Raw genomic sequence first — 15,142 nt, 5'->3', positions numbered from 1 at the left:
TCTCAAGGACCGGAATTGCCTACCCCTGCTCTAGAGCAGGGATTTCAAAGTCCCTCCTTGAGGGCCGCAATCCAGTCGGGTTTTCAGGATTTCCCCAATGACTATGCATTGAAAGCAGTGCATGCAAATAGATCTCATGCATAGTCATTGGGGAAATCCTGAAAAACCGACTGGATTGCGGCCCTCAAGGAGGGACTTTGAGACCCCTGCTCTAGAGCATTCCTATTTTTATCCTCGAGTAAATCCAAGTAAAAATCTACAAGCAGAAGGGACACGTGTAATTTCACTTAGAAAACTTTTGCAAAGAAGTCCTGATTCTATAAAAGGCGCCTAAGATCAGTGAGCCTAGCTGAGCCAGGTACCTAACTTAATTTTTCAATTAGGCTTAATTGGAACTGATCATTGAAATGTGACATTAGAAAGTACTGTATTTTCATGCATATAACGCGCGCGTTATACAAGATTTTACAAACCGAGCATAACCATGCGCATTATATGCATGAGCGCGTTATACAATTGTTTTCTGTCTTGCTGGCGCCCTCCTCCATCTTCCTGCAGCGTTCGCTGAAAGACGCAGCAACGGCTGACGTCAGAGGAACACTTCTGGGTCAGCCGCAAGAGGCACATAGGATCTGCTGCCCGCGGCTTTCAGCAAACGATGCAGGAAGATGGAGGAGGGCGCCAGCAAGACAGAAAACACCGCATCACAATAGAATAGGCATTACAATAGAACACCTGGGAAACAAAACGAGGAGCATGCGCGGTATACGCGTGGGCGCGCTATACCAAAATTTTCTTACATAAATTCCATGTTCCCGCGCGCTATACCCGTGTGCGCGTTGTACACGTGTGCGCATTATATGCGTGAAAATACGGTAATTACAAAACAATTTAAAAAAAATTAACTATTGGGTAGACACCTAACTTGGCAGGTGCCTACCACTTTGAGATACGAGATGCTACTGGGTGTAGCCAAATGTCAAGGAAAGCATAATGATCTCACACAAACGATCAAGCTCTGCAGGAAACCATTTGCTTATTAATCAGACTCCGGCCAATCTTTACTTACCACCTTATTGGGGTAATCCCAGCTGAATTTCACCACTTCGTTGCCAAAGCTCGAGCACATGACAGTAAGGTTCTCGCCTTGTTTCACCAAAGTCTGCACGGCACTGATGGACACGTTGATGGACGAGACTAGGCAAGAGAAAATAACCAGCAAGAGAAGGGGCTGAATCTGGCGCCACATAAGAAACTTATTCTCCTAAATAGGACACAGCGATTCATTCTTGATGTCATACAAAATCCTGAGTGGAGTAGAACGGGTACAAGTGGATCGATTTTTCACTCTTGTCAAAAAATTACAAAGACTAGGGGACAGTCGAAATTACAGGGAAATACTTTTAAAACCAATAGGAGGAAATTTTTTTTTTTTCCACTCAGAGAATAGTTAAGCTCTGGAACGCGTTGCCAGAGGTTGTGGTAAGAGCGGATAGCGTAGCTGGTTTTAAGAAAGGTTTGGACAAGTTCCTGGAGGAAAAGTCCATAGTCTGTTATTGAGAAAGACAAGGGGGAAGCCACTGCTTGCCTTGGATCGGTAGCATGGAATGTTGTTACTCCTTGGGTTTTGGCCAGGTACTAGTGACCTGGATTGGCACTGTGAGAATGGACCACTGGTCTGACCCAATTAGGCTATTCTTATGTTCTTATATGTTTAGACTTATGAAAATCAAGGAGGCAAACAATAAGCTCAGTACAACAGAAAGGCCAAACTTCTGTCCTGAGACAAATGTAAGTTAAATGTGTAAGATACACATGTAAGTTACACGTGTAAGTTACACGTGTAAGTTACACACTTAATTTACATGTGTAAGTTACACGTGACACGTGTTAGTTACACATGTAAGTTAAATGTGTAACTTATGTGTAACTTACACATGTAAGTTAAGTGTGTAAGATACACATGTAAGTTACACGTGTAAGTTACACACTTAATTTACATGTGTAAGTTACACGTGACATGTTTAACTTAAACATGGTGAAATATATTTAATGCTGTGTGTGAATATATGAGTATCGCAGGGTTTATTATATGTTAAAGCCCCTGAAGCAGTAGCTGAAGTGATACACATTTCAGGACCACTGATATTTTGTGAATGTTTTGGACAACAGACATTCCTGGAATGCAGTATCCACAAGACTTCATATGAATAATTGGGCTTTCTTTTTCTTTGGTTTTTAATACTTTTAAGGTGGTTATTTTAGAAGCTCTGTTCTTTTTTCTTGTTGTTGGATGTCTGAAACTGGTATTTAGACGTCCATGTTGCATGAACATCCAAATCGCAATTTTAGAAAGGCAGGATACAGACGTCTTAACACTGCAATATGTTCATATGACAAGGGAACATGGTCCGGGTATGTTTTGGAGCAATGGAGGATTAAGTGACTTTCCCAGGGTCATAAGGAGCAGGAGCCTTAGGGTGCTGAGGCTGTAGCTTTAACCACTGTGCCACACTCTCCCCGTGTTTATATAATGACAATGGTACAGAATATTGTTTCTTTTTACACAGTAAAACCTCGGTTTACGAGCATAATTAGTTCCAAAAACATGCTTGTAATCCAAAACACTCGTCTAGCAAAGCAGATTTCCCCATAAGAAATAATGGAAACTCCACAACCCCAAAACGTTAATACAAAATACTGTACGTACTCGTATTGCAAGACCTTGCTTGTTTATCAAGTTAAAATTTAACAAAATGTTTTGCTTGTCTTGAGATTTCAAGATAAGTGCCAGGAATGCATTACTATTATTTTTTGATACATTATATTGCTTGAAGTAGTTTCAACTAATTTATGTGCATAGTGCAATGGTCAAAAAGGGTGCCTTTCACACTTGTTGGGAATACAACCGCCTCTACCACGCTATGTCACCCAGACATAGAAAAACACACACCCCTTTCACACACCCTCCAATCAAATAAGTCAAACAGAAAAAAACTGTATGATGGCCTCATAGCAACACAAGCAGCAAAACTGGATAACCAAATCTCCAACCTACCGATAACCACCCCCAAATACAAGATCTTCAGAAAAGAAATAAAAACGATACTCTTCAAGAAATCACTGAAACACTCAACATATCAATTATCTTCCATCCTCCTGCCTTCACCCTGCCCCACAGATACTACCAGTTCTTCTCAACTTCTCTTGAATTCACCAATGATCTTCTACTGTAACCCACCATTTATAACTCTTTTGTAATCCGCCTTGAACCACAAGGTAATGGCGGAATAGAAATCTCTAATGTAATGTAATGTAATACCAGCATAATTGCTGGGAATACCGGCATAGGCTACTGAAGAGGAATCCATTTCTGAGCTTAAAATATGAAGAATTTTAGAATTAAATATATAACATATTCTAGGACAGGAGTAGGCAATTCCGGTCCTCGAGAGCCACAGGTAGGTCAGGTTTTCAGGATATCCACAATGAATATGTATGAGTTGGATCTGCAGGCACTGCCTCCTTGAGATGCAAATCTATCTCATGCATATTTATTATGGATATCCTGAAAACCTGACCTGCCTGTGGCTCTCGAGGATCGGAATTGCCTACACCCTGCGGTTAAGTACCAATATTCAGCCCTTAACCACATAATAACACAGATTAAATTAGGCCACATAAATAATCCTGTCTTTATGTGGTTCAGCTTACACTTCTCCCTCGTCATTCGCGGGGGATACGGGCAGAGCCGGACCGCGAATGGCAAAAAAATCGTGATTATCTGGCTCTGACCCACCCCCACCTCCTTGCCGCCTTCCCAGCCTTACCTGGTGGTCTAGAGGGCTTTCGGGGCAGGAGCGATCTTCCTACGCTTCTGCCCCGTGCAGATCGCCATGAGGAAATGGCTGTAGGGAGTTCCCGACGTAGTGTCAAGAGACTACGGGAACTCCCAGCAGCCATTTCCTCATGGCGATCTGCATGGGGCAGGAGCGTAGGAAGATCGCTCCTGCCCCCAAAAGCCCTCTAGACCACCAGGTAAGGCCGGGAAGGCAGCAGGGAAGGAAAAAATATGGGGTTTTTAAAAGTTTAGACTGTTTTTTTAATTTTCCCCCCTCTCCAGAAAAAAATCACGATTATATGAAACCGCAAATGGGGAGGGGGAAGTGTATATAGTTAAGGGCTAAATGTCGCACTTAACCACATAGGTTTTAGTGGTCAATATACAACTAAACACAAAAATTGCCATACCGGGACAGACCGAAGGTCCATCAAGCTCAGTGTCCTGTTTCCAACAGTGACCAACCCAGGTCACAAGTACCTGGCAGAAACCCAAATAGTAGCAACATTCCAGCATCTCAAAGAGTAGCAAGATTTCGGAACCCCAATGTGTAGCAACATTCCAGAGCTGAAATTGTGATGTCATAAAGCTTCATTCTACCAATGCCTAAGAGCCAACCTCATCAGTGATATCACAATGGCTTAATTGTCTTATACTTGGCTCATAAGAATTGCCATACTGGGACAGACTGAAGGTCCATCATCTTGTTTCCAACAGTGGTCAACCCAGGTCCCAAGTACTTAGCTAGATCCCAAGTATTAAAACAGATTTTATGATGTTTATCCTACGAATAAACAGTGGATTTCCCCAAAGATTTCTCTTTTAGAAATTTATCCAAACCTTTATTAAACCCCACTAAGCTAATTGATTTCACCACATTCTTTTTTTAAAAAAATTCTTTATTTAGAATTTTCAAACATTTGACAATAATATCAGTCAAAAAGCAAAAATACAATGAACTGAAATAATTGTCATCAACAAGGATCAAATACTCTTGATCCATAATTTTAGGGTCACAGAGAACCTATCAAAGTATAGTTAGTCCACAATTACCGAAGACGGAGCTAAAGAATGGACTGAGTAACATCATCGGGAAAGCTCAAAAAAGAAAATAAAGACACGGCTTGACAACCCCAGAGCTATTTATCGTTGAGCAGAATTATTCGAATTCAATCCTCATGGTAAGGAGGTTAGTTGACCTTTGGTAGGAATACACTTAGGACTCCTTTTACGAAGGTGCGCTAGCGTTTTTAATGCACGCAGCGGATTAGCGCGTGCTAGTCCAAAAACTACCGCCTGCTCAAGAGGAGGCAGTAGTGGCTAGCGCGTGCGGCGTTTTAGTGCACGCTATTCCGCCCGTTAAGGCCCTTACGCGCCTTCGTAAAAGGAGCCCTTAGAAAGCTGCTGCAGCTCATACTATAGTTGTTTGAGAGGGAGGATTTAAACTCTGGATCAGGGACGCCGCCGCCATCTTTTCTCACTTAGATATGGAGTCGGACGACAGTGGCAGCTTTGGTGAGTGTAAGGTTAAATAAATGCGAATATGTAATTTTCTAATAAGTTTTAGATAGGGGAGGGGTGACATTTAAGTATATATTTCAAAAAGTATATGTCCAGATTATATTAATTCAGCAAACCTGACGCCACAGCCCCACCACTCCACCGCAATATTAAATTTAAAGAGCGGGAGATTTACTATGGGTGCCTCATCATTGGCTGCCGGGTTTATAACGTAATTCAAATCGCTGTATTTATTTATTTTAAATTTAAATATTTTTTATTATTTTTTAACCTTTAAACTTTAAACTTTAAGAAGTTTTAAGAAATAAATATTCCAAGACTCTTCAATTTATGAACGCCATGATTCTAAAAGTACTTAATATAATCTGGACATATACTTTTTGAAATATATTAAGATCACTATCAGTCTGGATTATACCAACCAATACTTTGCAGCCACAGGTTGAACAAGATTTAAGTATATATGACACCCTTTGCTTTATATTTCACAGGGAGACCCTTGATAAAACACTTGGTTGTGTGAAACATGTCGGGTCAGACTCCCTAGGTGTTGGCTGAGATAAGTACTACTTACTTTTAAACTATACACTATGACACTGAGAATGTTTAGTGTTAAGGAAATATTTATTTCTTTAAATTATTGAGATTAAAAAGAAAATACACATATATATATATATATAAAAAATAACAAAAAACAACAGTGCAAAAACAAAAAGTGACGGCCAATGATGAAGCACCACAATTTGCTTCCCGCTATAGAAAATATTACATGCGGTGAAGTGGTGGGGCTGAGGTGTCCTTTTTGAACTTATCACAAGTTATTAAAATCTTATATTGATCCAGACATACTTTTTGAACATTTATTGATAGTGCTTTTGGACTGGATAAAACATTTACTTAAACCACATTGCCATTGTTTAAGCAGCTCATACAAAAATCTATTCTGTTAATATACCAGTACACATTTACAGGGGTAACACAGAGTGAAAATTGCTCCAGACTGCAAAACTTGCGGTCTCAGAAGCAAGAACTGTTTTCTCCTTTTCTGTGTAGGCCTAGATACATCTGGGTATATCCCCACTTTGTATGTCATAAAGAGAACCTCTCTATACCTAGGAAAACCCCCCAGTTTAAGCAGATTTCACCATATTCCCCAGCAACGTAATCCTGAGTTTAATTACACATTGTGTGAAGAAATATTTTTTCCAGTTTGTTTTAAATCTGCTATTCAGTAGCTTCATTGTATGCTCCCTAGTCCTAGTATTTTTAGAAAGAGTAAACAAGAGATTCGCATCTCCCCTTTCCACTCCACTCATTATTTTATAGACCTCTATCATATCCCCCAAGAGCCGTCTTTTCTCCAACCTGAAGAGCCCTAGCCACTTTAGCCTTTCCTCATAGGGAAATCTTCACATCCTCTTTATCATCTTTCTAATTCCGCTACATCGTTTTTGAAATAGGGCGACTAGAATTGCACAGAGTATTCGAGGTGTGACCATACCATAGAGAGATACAAGGGCATTATAACATTTTCATTTTTGTTTTCCATTCTTTTCTTGATAATTTCTAACTGAATTCAATGTCGGTGCCTGGACATGGCCTGGCACTGAATATCCAAGAATAGAGCCGACAGCACACATAAAAATGCTGACCCGCTGCCAGCTGAATATCAGCCAGTATGAAAATATAGCAGAAAGATACCAAAACATTCCCAATTGTTTTGGGAACCACTGGCTTGATAAGTTGACTAGGAATTCCAGAAGATAGCTTACACAGGCGGAAACTTGCAGTTAGTCCGATGTCTGCCCATACTTTTCTGGGCACACAATGCAGAAGCCAGCCCCGAGCAAAACTTTGCACCGGTGCACGGCATATTAAAACCGATGCAGCTATTGGCTATTTTGTCCCAATGAAGATCAATCATATAAAGAAATATGATAAACATCAGTACAATAGAATTAAAAAAAAACCATAGGGTCCTTTTACTAAAGCGCACTGATTTAGCGCGTGCTAAATGCTAACGCGTCCATAGAATATAATGGACGCATTAGTAAAAGAGGTGGCATGTTATTCAGGAAATTTGTCAAATCATTCAAATGATCTAGCTGACCTCTCAACCTATCCCAGGATCCTAACGCATCATCTAATTATCTATCTTGTAATTTCACTGGGTATTCCCAGATCACCTCTTTTGTAATCCGCCTAGAACAGTGGTCTCAAACTCGCGGCCTGCCAGGTACTATTTTGCGGCCCCTGGCCTGTACTAGTGCTGTCTGCTCTTTGCAATGTCCTTCGGCTTCCCCCTGGCCTCCCCCTCTTAACTTCAGATAATTACCGTAGCCTGCAGAGAGGATTGCCAATGCTGTAGCGATCCTTGCAGGTTGTCGTCGTCCTCAGCAGCATGTTCCCTCTGCCGTGATCCTGTCCCTGACGCCAGAGGAGGGGGCAGGACCATGGTAGAGGAAATGTGCTGTGGAGGCCGATGGCAGCCTGCAAGAAACGCTACAGCATCGGCGATCCTCTCTGCAGGCTGCGGTAATTAGCTGAAACTAAGACCGGGAGGCCAGGGGGGAAGCTGGAGGATGCAGCTAAGAAGGGGGGGAACATGCAGGCCTTTTCGGGGGGGGGGGAGGGGGAGATTTATAAACTATAAAGAGTTTTACCTCATGCAAAATTGTCATTTATTTAATAAGACATTAACTATTTTTTCTGCGGCTCTCCAAGTACCTTCAAATCCAAAATGTGGCCCTGCAAAGGGTTTGAGTTTGAGACTACTGGCCTAGAACCACAAGGTATTGGCAGAATTAAGACACTAATGTAATAAACAATACCATAACAGACAGCATGGAAAAACATTCAGATCACATAGATGTAACACATAATAAGCACATATTAGAACACTCAAATAACATAGATATGACGCTTCATCTTTTCCTACAATTCAGCTTACCATGTAGCTAAGAGACAAAGTTTAGATGTATAGTTGGGGGCAACGTGGGTAGTATAGGAGCGCGAGACTGACCTTGGTGTATTAGTTTGATTATGATCCACTTAAAAAAGAGGGAATTCAGTAAAAAGTGCTCAAAATTCTGCACACAAAAAATTCAGTGCTAATCGTGATTCTATAAAGGGCACAAGCATCTCACTGGCTACCAATTAACCATTGTATTGTTTATAAAATACTTTTAAAGTTATACAGACAGATGAACCTGTCTATCTGGCACGTTCTTTGAATTTTATGTGCCATCTAGATCAGTGGTTCCCAACCCTGTCCTGGAGGACCACCAGGCCAATCGGGTTTTCGGGATAGCCCTAATGAATATGCATGAAGCACATTTGCATGCCTGTCACTTCCATTATATGCAAATCTCTCTCATGCATATTCATTAGCGCTAGCCTGAAAACCCGATTGGCCTGGTGGTCCTCCAGGACAGGGTTGGGAACCACTGATCTAGATCACTTAGATTGGAAAATCAGACTCCTTATAGTACCATTGTATCGTGAAATAGTTCACAAACACATAAGAGCCATAACTTTTCCCGTTAAGGGCCCCCAACTTTGGAATGGTCTAACACAGTGGTTCTCAAATCTGTCCTGGGGGGACCCCCAGCCAGTCAGGTTTTCAAGATATCCCTAATGAATATGCATGAAAGCAATTTGCATACCTGTCACTTCCATTACATGCAAATCTCTCTCATGCATATTCATTAGGGATATCTTGAAAACCTGCCTGGCTGGGGGTCCCCCAGGACAGGTTTGGGAACCACTGGTCTAACACTATAAATCAGATTTTTAGGGAATCTTGATAAATTCAAATCAGAACTAAAAGCATTTCTTTTCTCTGATGATTATGAGAATGGTTAAAAAGCAGTTTGATAAGGAGAGAACCCTGGAGACATTAGAATTTTAGATATTGATTTTGATTTATGTAAGTTTTAAACTAATTTTAATTTAGATTGTTCTGCTTACTTTTATTTTATATTGCTCTATGTAAAGCTAATATCTGGCTTTTTAGATTGTAAGCTGCCCATAAGGCTTTGACCCTTGGTGTGGGATAGAAAATTTTATAAAGTTGGAAACTTGGATCATCCAGGCATCATCTTGGCGGGGATGCCGGCACCTTTCTTCCTCTTTGCCCACCCATCCACCTACCCACCTCTTCAAATCTTTGCCGGCAGCCAGCAGCATCTCCTACTTGCTGCTTGCACTGGCCTCAGCTCTCCTTCTGATGTCACTTCCTGGTTGCAGGGACAGGAAGTGACATCAGAGGGAAAGCTGAGGCTGGCCGAGCAGCAGGTAGGAGATGCTGCTGGCAAAGATTAGAAGAGGTGTGTGAGGAGCGGGCATGGCAGGGAAGGGTGCATGAGGGGCACACAACTTGGTGATGCTGGGAGCCACCACTATGGGCACCTCCTTCCCTTGCTAAGCTGCTGGATCCATGCCTAACTGTAGAGCGTGAGACTTAACACCTGCTAAATTCAGGTGTAAATGCCAGTGCCCAACTTAGGTGTGGATCAACCCAATGTTATAATTCCATGCACAACCTTTAGTAACGCCTCCAACACACCCCTAGCTATGCCCTCTTTTCAGATACGCACTATAAAAGTTGTGCATGGATCTTTATAGAATACGCAGCAAAATGCACGTGCAACTGCCAATGAGGGCTAATTAACTGCAACTATTTGTTGTTAGCGCCTAATTATTGCTAATTAACCTTCCCCCCTTGGTTTTTAGCTCTGGCTGTGGCGGTAACAGCTCCAACACTCATAGAAATTCGGCACGATATATTGAATTTGGAGGATGTAATGAGAAATGACCAGTAAACTCACCTTGGATGGTGTACACATAAAAAATATCAGAGTAAACTTTTTTCCCATCAAATGTTGCTTTGCACTTGTACGTTTTGTCCTCAAAATGTCCCGTGAACCCTCTCTGCTTATTATATATCGCCGGAATCTGTAACTTTGATGTCTTCTCATATAACGTCACAGACGCCAGGGGATTTGTCACTCGGCATGGAATGGTAGCCTCTATGTTGCTCATTTGGAAAACATATTCTGAATTAAGCTCATTTGGGAGGAACCACAAGGAAGGATCTAGAAAAGAGAGTTGGAATTTACAAATAATGAAAATCAAGTTTGAAAGAAACCCCCTTCCCAAACCAAAAGAATAGCACAAAAAAGGGGGTTATTTTAGGGGTGGAATTAAGGTGCTATATTTTTCCCAGTAACTCGTGTTATTTTATCACAGGTTCCGTTTTAAGCAGAAAGTTCTAGTGAATAAAAACTGGGATTGAACACATTTTAACATGAGCCCACATTGACAACTCCACTTCCTTAATTAAAGAAAAATATAAGAAATGATCAAAATCACTGTTATATGTAATAAAAGTGAATCAAGTGTAGAACAATCAAGCCATTGTGACATCACTGATGAGGTTGGGCTCTGATTTGTGGAATGAGGTATTATGACATCACAATATCAGCTCTGGTTACTAGAGATTGAAATGCTTCGCACTAATGAGGGAAGTTATCAATGTTAGGCTACTGTTAAAATGTTATTTTCCTACTAACTCGTGCTATTTTATGCAAGAAGGCCTAGTTGATATACAGGATATCAAATGATTAGGGAATGAAATGTTTTAGGTAAAGAGATCACTTACAGGTCAGGGACCTGAGGGGACCGCCGCGGGAGCAGACTGCTGGGCATGATGGACCCATGGTCTGACTCAGCAGAGGCGATGCTTATGTTCTTATGTTCTTAGTTACTAACAACTGGGGTTCACCTTGGTATTTTGCTGTAGTAGTATTGCGTGTTTACCGACCTGGATGGTCAGAGAGGTCAGAAAATGTGGAAAAACATCCTGATGATGAACATTATACAGTTTCCTGCAAAACGTCCAAAATTGGACTGCCAGAAGGGTCCATTTTCGAAAATGCTGGACATCCAAATTTGTGTTTGAAAATCAGCTAATTGGATGTCTTGGCTACCAGGACATCAAACTAGATTTCCAACCTCAGGACGTCTAACTTTATTCCCCATTTTCAACCACAATACCATTCAAGTTGAAAACGTCCAAATGAAGCTCATTTGGACATAGGAGGGGCCAGCCTTCTAATGGACTGGCCTCACAGACATGCCAACAGAACATTGGGGAACATTAGAAGGCACTGCGGTGAACTTCGCATAAACAGTGCCAAAAGTACACCTCACCAAAACCTCCAAAACACCCCCAAAACCTACTATATCCACTTGTCCATCACCCCAATAGCCCTTTTGGCTGCAGGTAGCACCTATACAGCAATGTAATAGAGATTTGGTGGGTTTTAGTGGGCTCACATTTGCTACCATAAATGTACTGGTTAGAGTGGCTTATGGGCCTGGCTCCTCCTCTCTATAGTTCACTAGCCCACCCACCTGACAACTTAAGACACTTGTGTGGTGCACTACTAGGCTTTCCTATACCAAGTGTTGCTGTTCTACAGACAGGTGGGTACGGTTTCATTAAAATTTTGGGGGTGGGGGTGAGTGGGAGGGGATCAGTGACCACTGGGAGAGTGTGTGGGGGCTCATTACTTAATCCCTGACCAGTGATCATCTGGTCAGTTTGGGTACCCTTTTGACACTTAGATGCTTCTTCAACGTCTAAGTTCCGTCTAGGATGTCCTAGAAAAGGTTTGATTATAGCTGCAGGACGTCCCAGTCTAAGCCTACCCAAAGCCCACCTATTCCCTGCCCATGACACATCTACCAACATGTCCATTTCTACTCTGGCTGCACAACGGGTAAGAGTCCCTCTAAACGTCCAGAAAGTCAGTTTTGAAAATGCCCACTTAGACGCTTTGACTATGTAAGATGTCCAAGTGCCAGTTTATGCTGTCTTTTGGATATCTATCTTTTTTGAAAATGAGCCCTATAGTTACTATGCCATTGAAAACTGACCATATATATATATAAGTAGACATATAAACCCACCTGGTACAAAAATATAAACCTTTGCTTTTTCTCCATCTTCTGCGTCTTGAGAGTGATTATAGGCACAGGTATATTCCCCTGTGTCATTGCCGGCAACCTTCTGCAACGTGAGCGTGCTGGTGTAAACACCGTCTTTAAACTCCTGTTGCGTGGTCAAGGTATGCACGTCATGTTCCCAGATCACCTCTGCCTCGCCAAAGCAAGCCAGGGAAAAAGTACTGGAGAGATTGAGGATTAATTCAGGACCGTCTGGCAAAATATGAAGACTCTGGCTCTGAGAGACCAACATCAACACACCTTCAAAAGAAAGCGTTCTTTGAGTTAGTAAGAATGTAAAAAAACAGAACAAAAAGGCTCACATTGAAAGAAATCAGAGTATCTGAGCGGGTGCCTTGGTTTGCGTCATCTAAAGTTAGGTGAATTTTCAGTTGAACTTAAGCAACCTAAGTTTTGTGTTGATCTTAGTTGTATGAATTCTGCCTTTTTATGACCTGTGGTAGATCTTTCAAGAGAATTTAATAAATAGCATCTAAATGTCTAACCATTGTAACTGTTTGCCAACTGTGTACAGCAGGAATTGACCTGGTAAATAGATGAGATCTTACTAGCACCGACATCTAATGGTGCATCGACCATATCTAACGATGAAAGCTCTATGAAGGTTTTTCGCAGAATCTCCCAACAGCTTCAGTTTACAGCAACAAGTTTATGTGGGACTGAAATACCTTAACGGACTGGGACAGGGGGAGGAAGGGAGGAATTTTAAGAACTCATTTACAAGCAATTGAAAACCTACAGCTTCCTGTGTTACTTCCTGTCCCATTTCCTGTTGAGGTTTTGTGCCTGATACCACTTTTCCAATTTTCCTTTCTTTTCTATTTGTCTGTCTTCACTAAAGCCCCACCCCTCATACACAGGAAATGCAAGCACTAATGCAAGGGAGCCTGGAAAGGCAGCCTTAAAAGGAGGCAAATACTGTATGTTCTGCATCAAAGGACTCTATTTACTAATCTGTGTTAGCTGTTTAACGTGGGAATTATCACCTATGGATGTGTTAACAGTTAAAGTGGCAAACCACAAAATCTAAAGAAACACGTGGTAAAACAAGTATCATACACTTAGGGCTCCTTTTACAAAACCGCGCCAGCGGTTTAACGCGTGTAATAGCGTGCACTAAACTGCCGACTGCACTAGCCGCTACCGTCTCCTCTTGAGCAGGTGGTAGTTTTTTGGCCAACGCGTGATGAAAAGTCGCGTGTGTTAAACCCGCTAGGAGCCCTAAGGCTAGTCTCGGTTAGCACACTGGTCTTTGACCTAAGGGGCTGCCGCGTGAGCGGACTGCTGGGCACGATGACCACTGGTCTGACCCAGCAGCGGCAATTCTTATGTTTTTATGTTAAATGTGAGCGAACTATCCAAGAGTCTCTTATCGAGGCAGCGTTTCAGCGTAGGAAAGGGAAATAAGTGAGATCTATGCGTGAATAAATGGAAGGAAGGATCATTTGCAGCTGAGCCCGTTAAGGTTTACAATTCTCATTTTAAAATAATCTTTATTTTTTTCCTTTCTTGCAACCTCGACCTTGTCATATCCTACTGTTTTATTCATTTATGTTCTCTTTTCTTGTCTTCTTCCCCTCCAAAATTTGTCTGTCTCGTACGATTATGTTTATTATTTGTAGTCTGTTCCCTAATTAATATTTTAAACAACTTTTAACCCTTTCAGGACCAAGGGACATATTTGTCCCATAACTTTAAAATCCTATCAATTTTGATTGGGATCGTCTACAGTTCTAAATTTGATATGTACGGATTCCATATGATACTGCCTTTATGTAAACAAACGGGTTCCGACATTCATTCATTAGCGTCGTTGCCAGATTGACGAGAAGATTCACTTGCCACACTGTCCATAAGCCAGAAGTGTGATTTTTTTAAATAAAAATAATGATATTTCACAAAACAAATCAATTTTTTGGCATCTGCAAGCCCTTTTTACCATAAAAATGTCGTCAAAACCACAAAAATTGGCCTACGATCCTTATGGTCCTGAAAGGGTTAAGGCCTGTTTTACAAAGCCGCGCGGCAACAGCCCCGAAGCCCTTTAAATCTCTATGGACTTCGGGGCTGTTACTGCGCTGTAGCCACTAGCGCGGCTTTGTAAAACAGGCCCTTACTGTACATTGCACTGAATTTTATGTTAAGTGTTTAATCAAATTTTAATGAAATTATGGCCTCCTTTTACAAAGGTGCGCTAGCGTTTTTAACGTGCGCACTATAGCGCACGCTAGCCGAAAAACTACCACCTGCTCAAGAGGAGGCGGTAGTGGCTAGTGCGCGTGACATTTTAGCGTGCACTATTCCACGCGTTAAGGCCCTAACGCACCTTTGTAAAAGGAGCCCTATGTGAGGGCCAACATGATCTGAGAGAATTCACCTTTGTAGATAGTAACATGACTGGATTCAGGATTGCACAAAGTAAAAAAAAATAAAATAAAAATTAGTAAATAGTAAGTAATAAATAAAGCATAGCTGACCTGGGAGTAGAATAAGGAACTTCTTCCTGGATGGGCAGATGTCCTGTTCCATAATGCAACACAGGGCACTCTATGAACATAGACAAATATAAATAAATAAATGCATTGCAAGAAATAGAGCTGAATCTAAACAGTCTCTCTGCAGCAGTTAGACTGATCTTTGGACTAAAGAAATTTGACCACGGGACACCTTACTACCGGCAGCTGCATTGGCTGCCGATGGAGGCACGCGTAAAGTTCAAATTCGCCTGTTTTTGCTTTAAAGCATTAT

General features: G+C 41.5%; 1 protein-coding gene across 3 annotated transcripts in view; it reads right to left on the bottom strand.

Annotated features, from left to right (window-relative positions):
- The window catches only part of PDGFRB (platelet derived growth factor receptor beta), a 145,709-nt gene that overhangs the window by 62,428 nt on the left and 68,139 nt on the right, over positions 1-15,142 (bottom strand). For all 3 annotated transcript variants that reach the window (XM_033927260.1, XM_033927261.1, XM_033927262.1), the window contains exons 2-5: positions 14,872-14,941; positions 12,338-12,634; positions 10,192-10,458; positions 1,070-1,197 (exon numbers count right to left, since the gene is read on the bottom strand). In XM_033927260.1, coding sequence (XP_033783151.1) covers positions 1,070-1,197; positions 10,192-10,458; positions 12,338-12,634; positions 14,872-14,923 — 744 coding nt within the window. In that variant the 5' untranslated portion in view covers positions 14,924-14,941. The remainder of the gene's footprint in view (positions 1-1,069; positions 1,198-10,191; positions 10,459-12,337; positions 12,635-14,871; positions 14,942-15,142) is intronic.

This window comes from Geotrypetes seraphini, chromosome 18 (genome assembly GCF_902459505.1).
Source record: "Geotrypetes seraphini chromosome 18, aGeoSer1.1, whole genome shotgun sequence".
In the NCBI taxonomy this organism is placed as follows: domain Eukaryota; kingdom Metazoa; phylum Chordata; class Amphibia; order Gymnophiona; family Dermophiidae; genus Geotrypetes; species Geotrypetes seraphini.
This window is presented reverse-complemented; position numbering and strand designations above follow the sequence as displayed.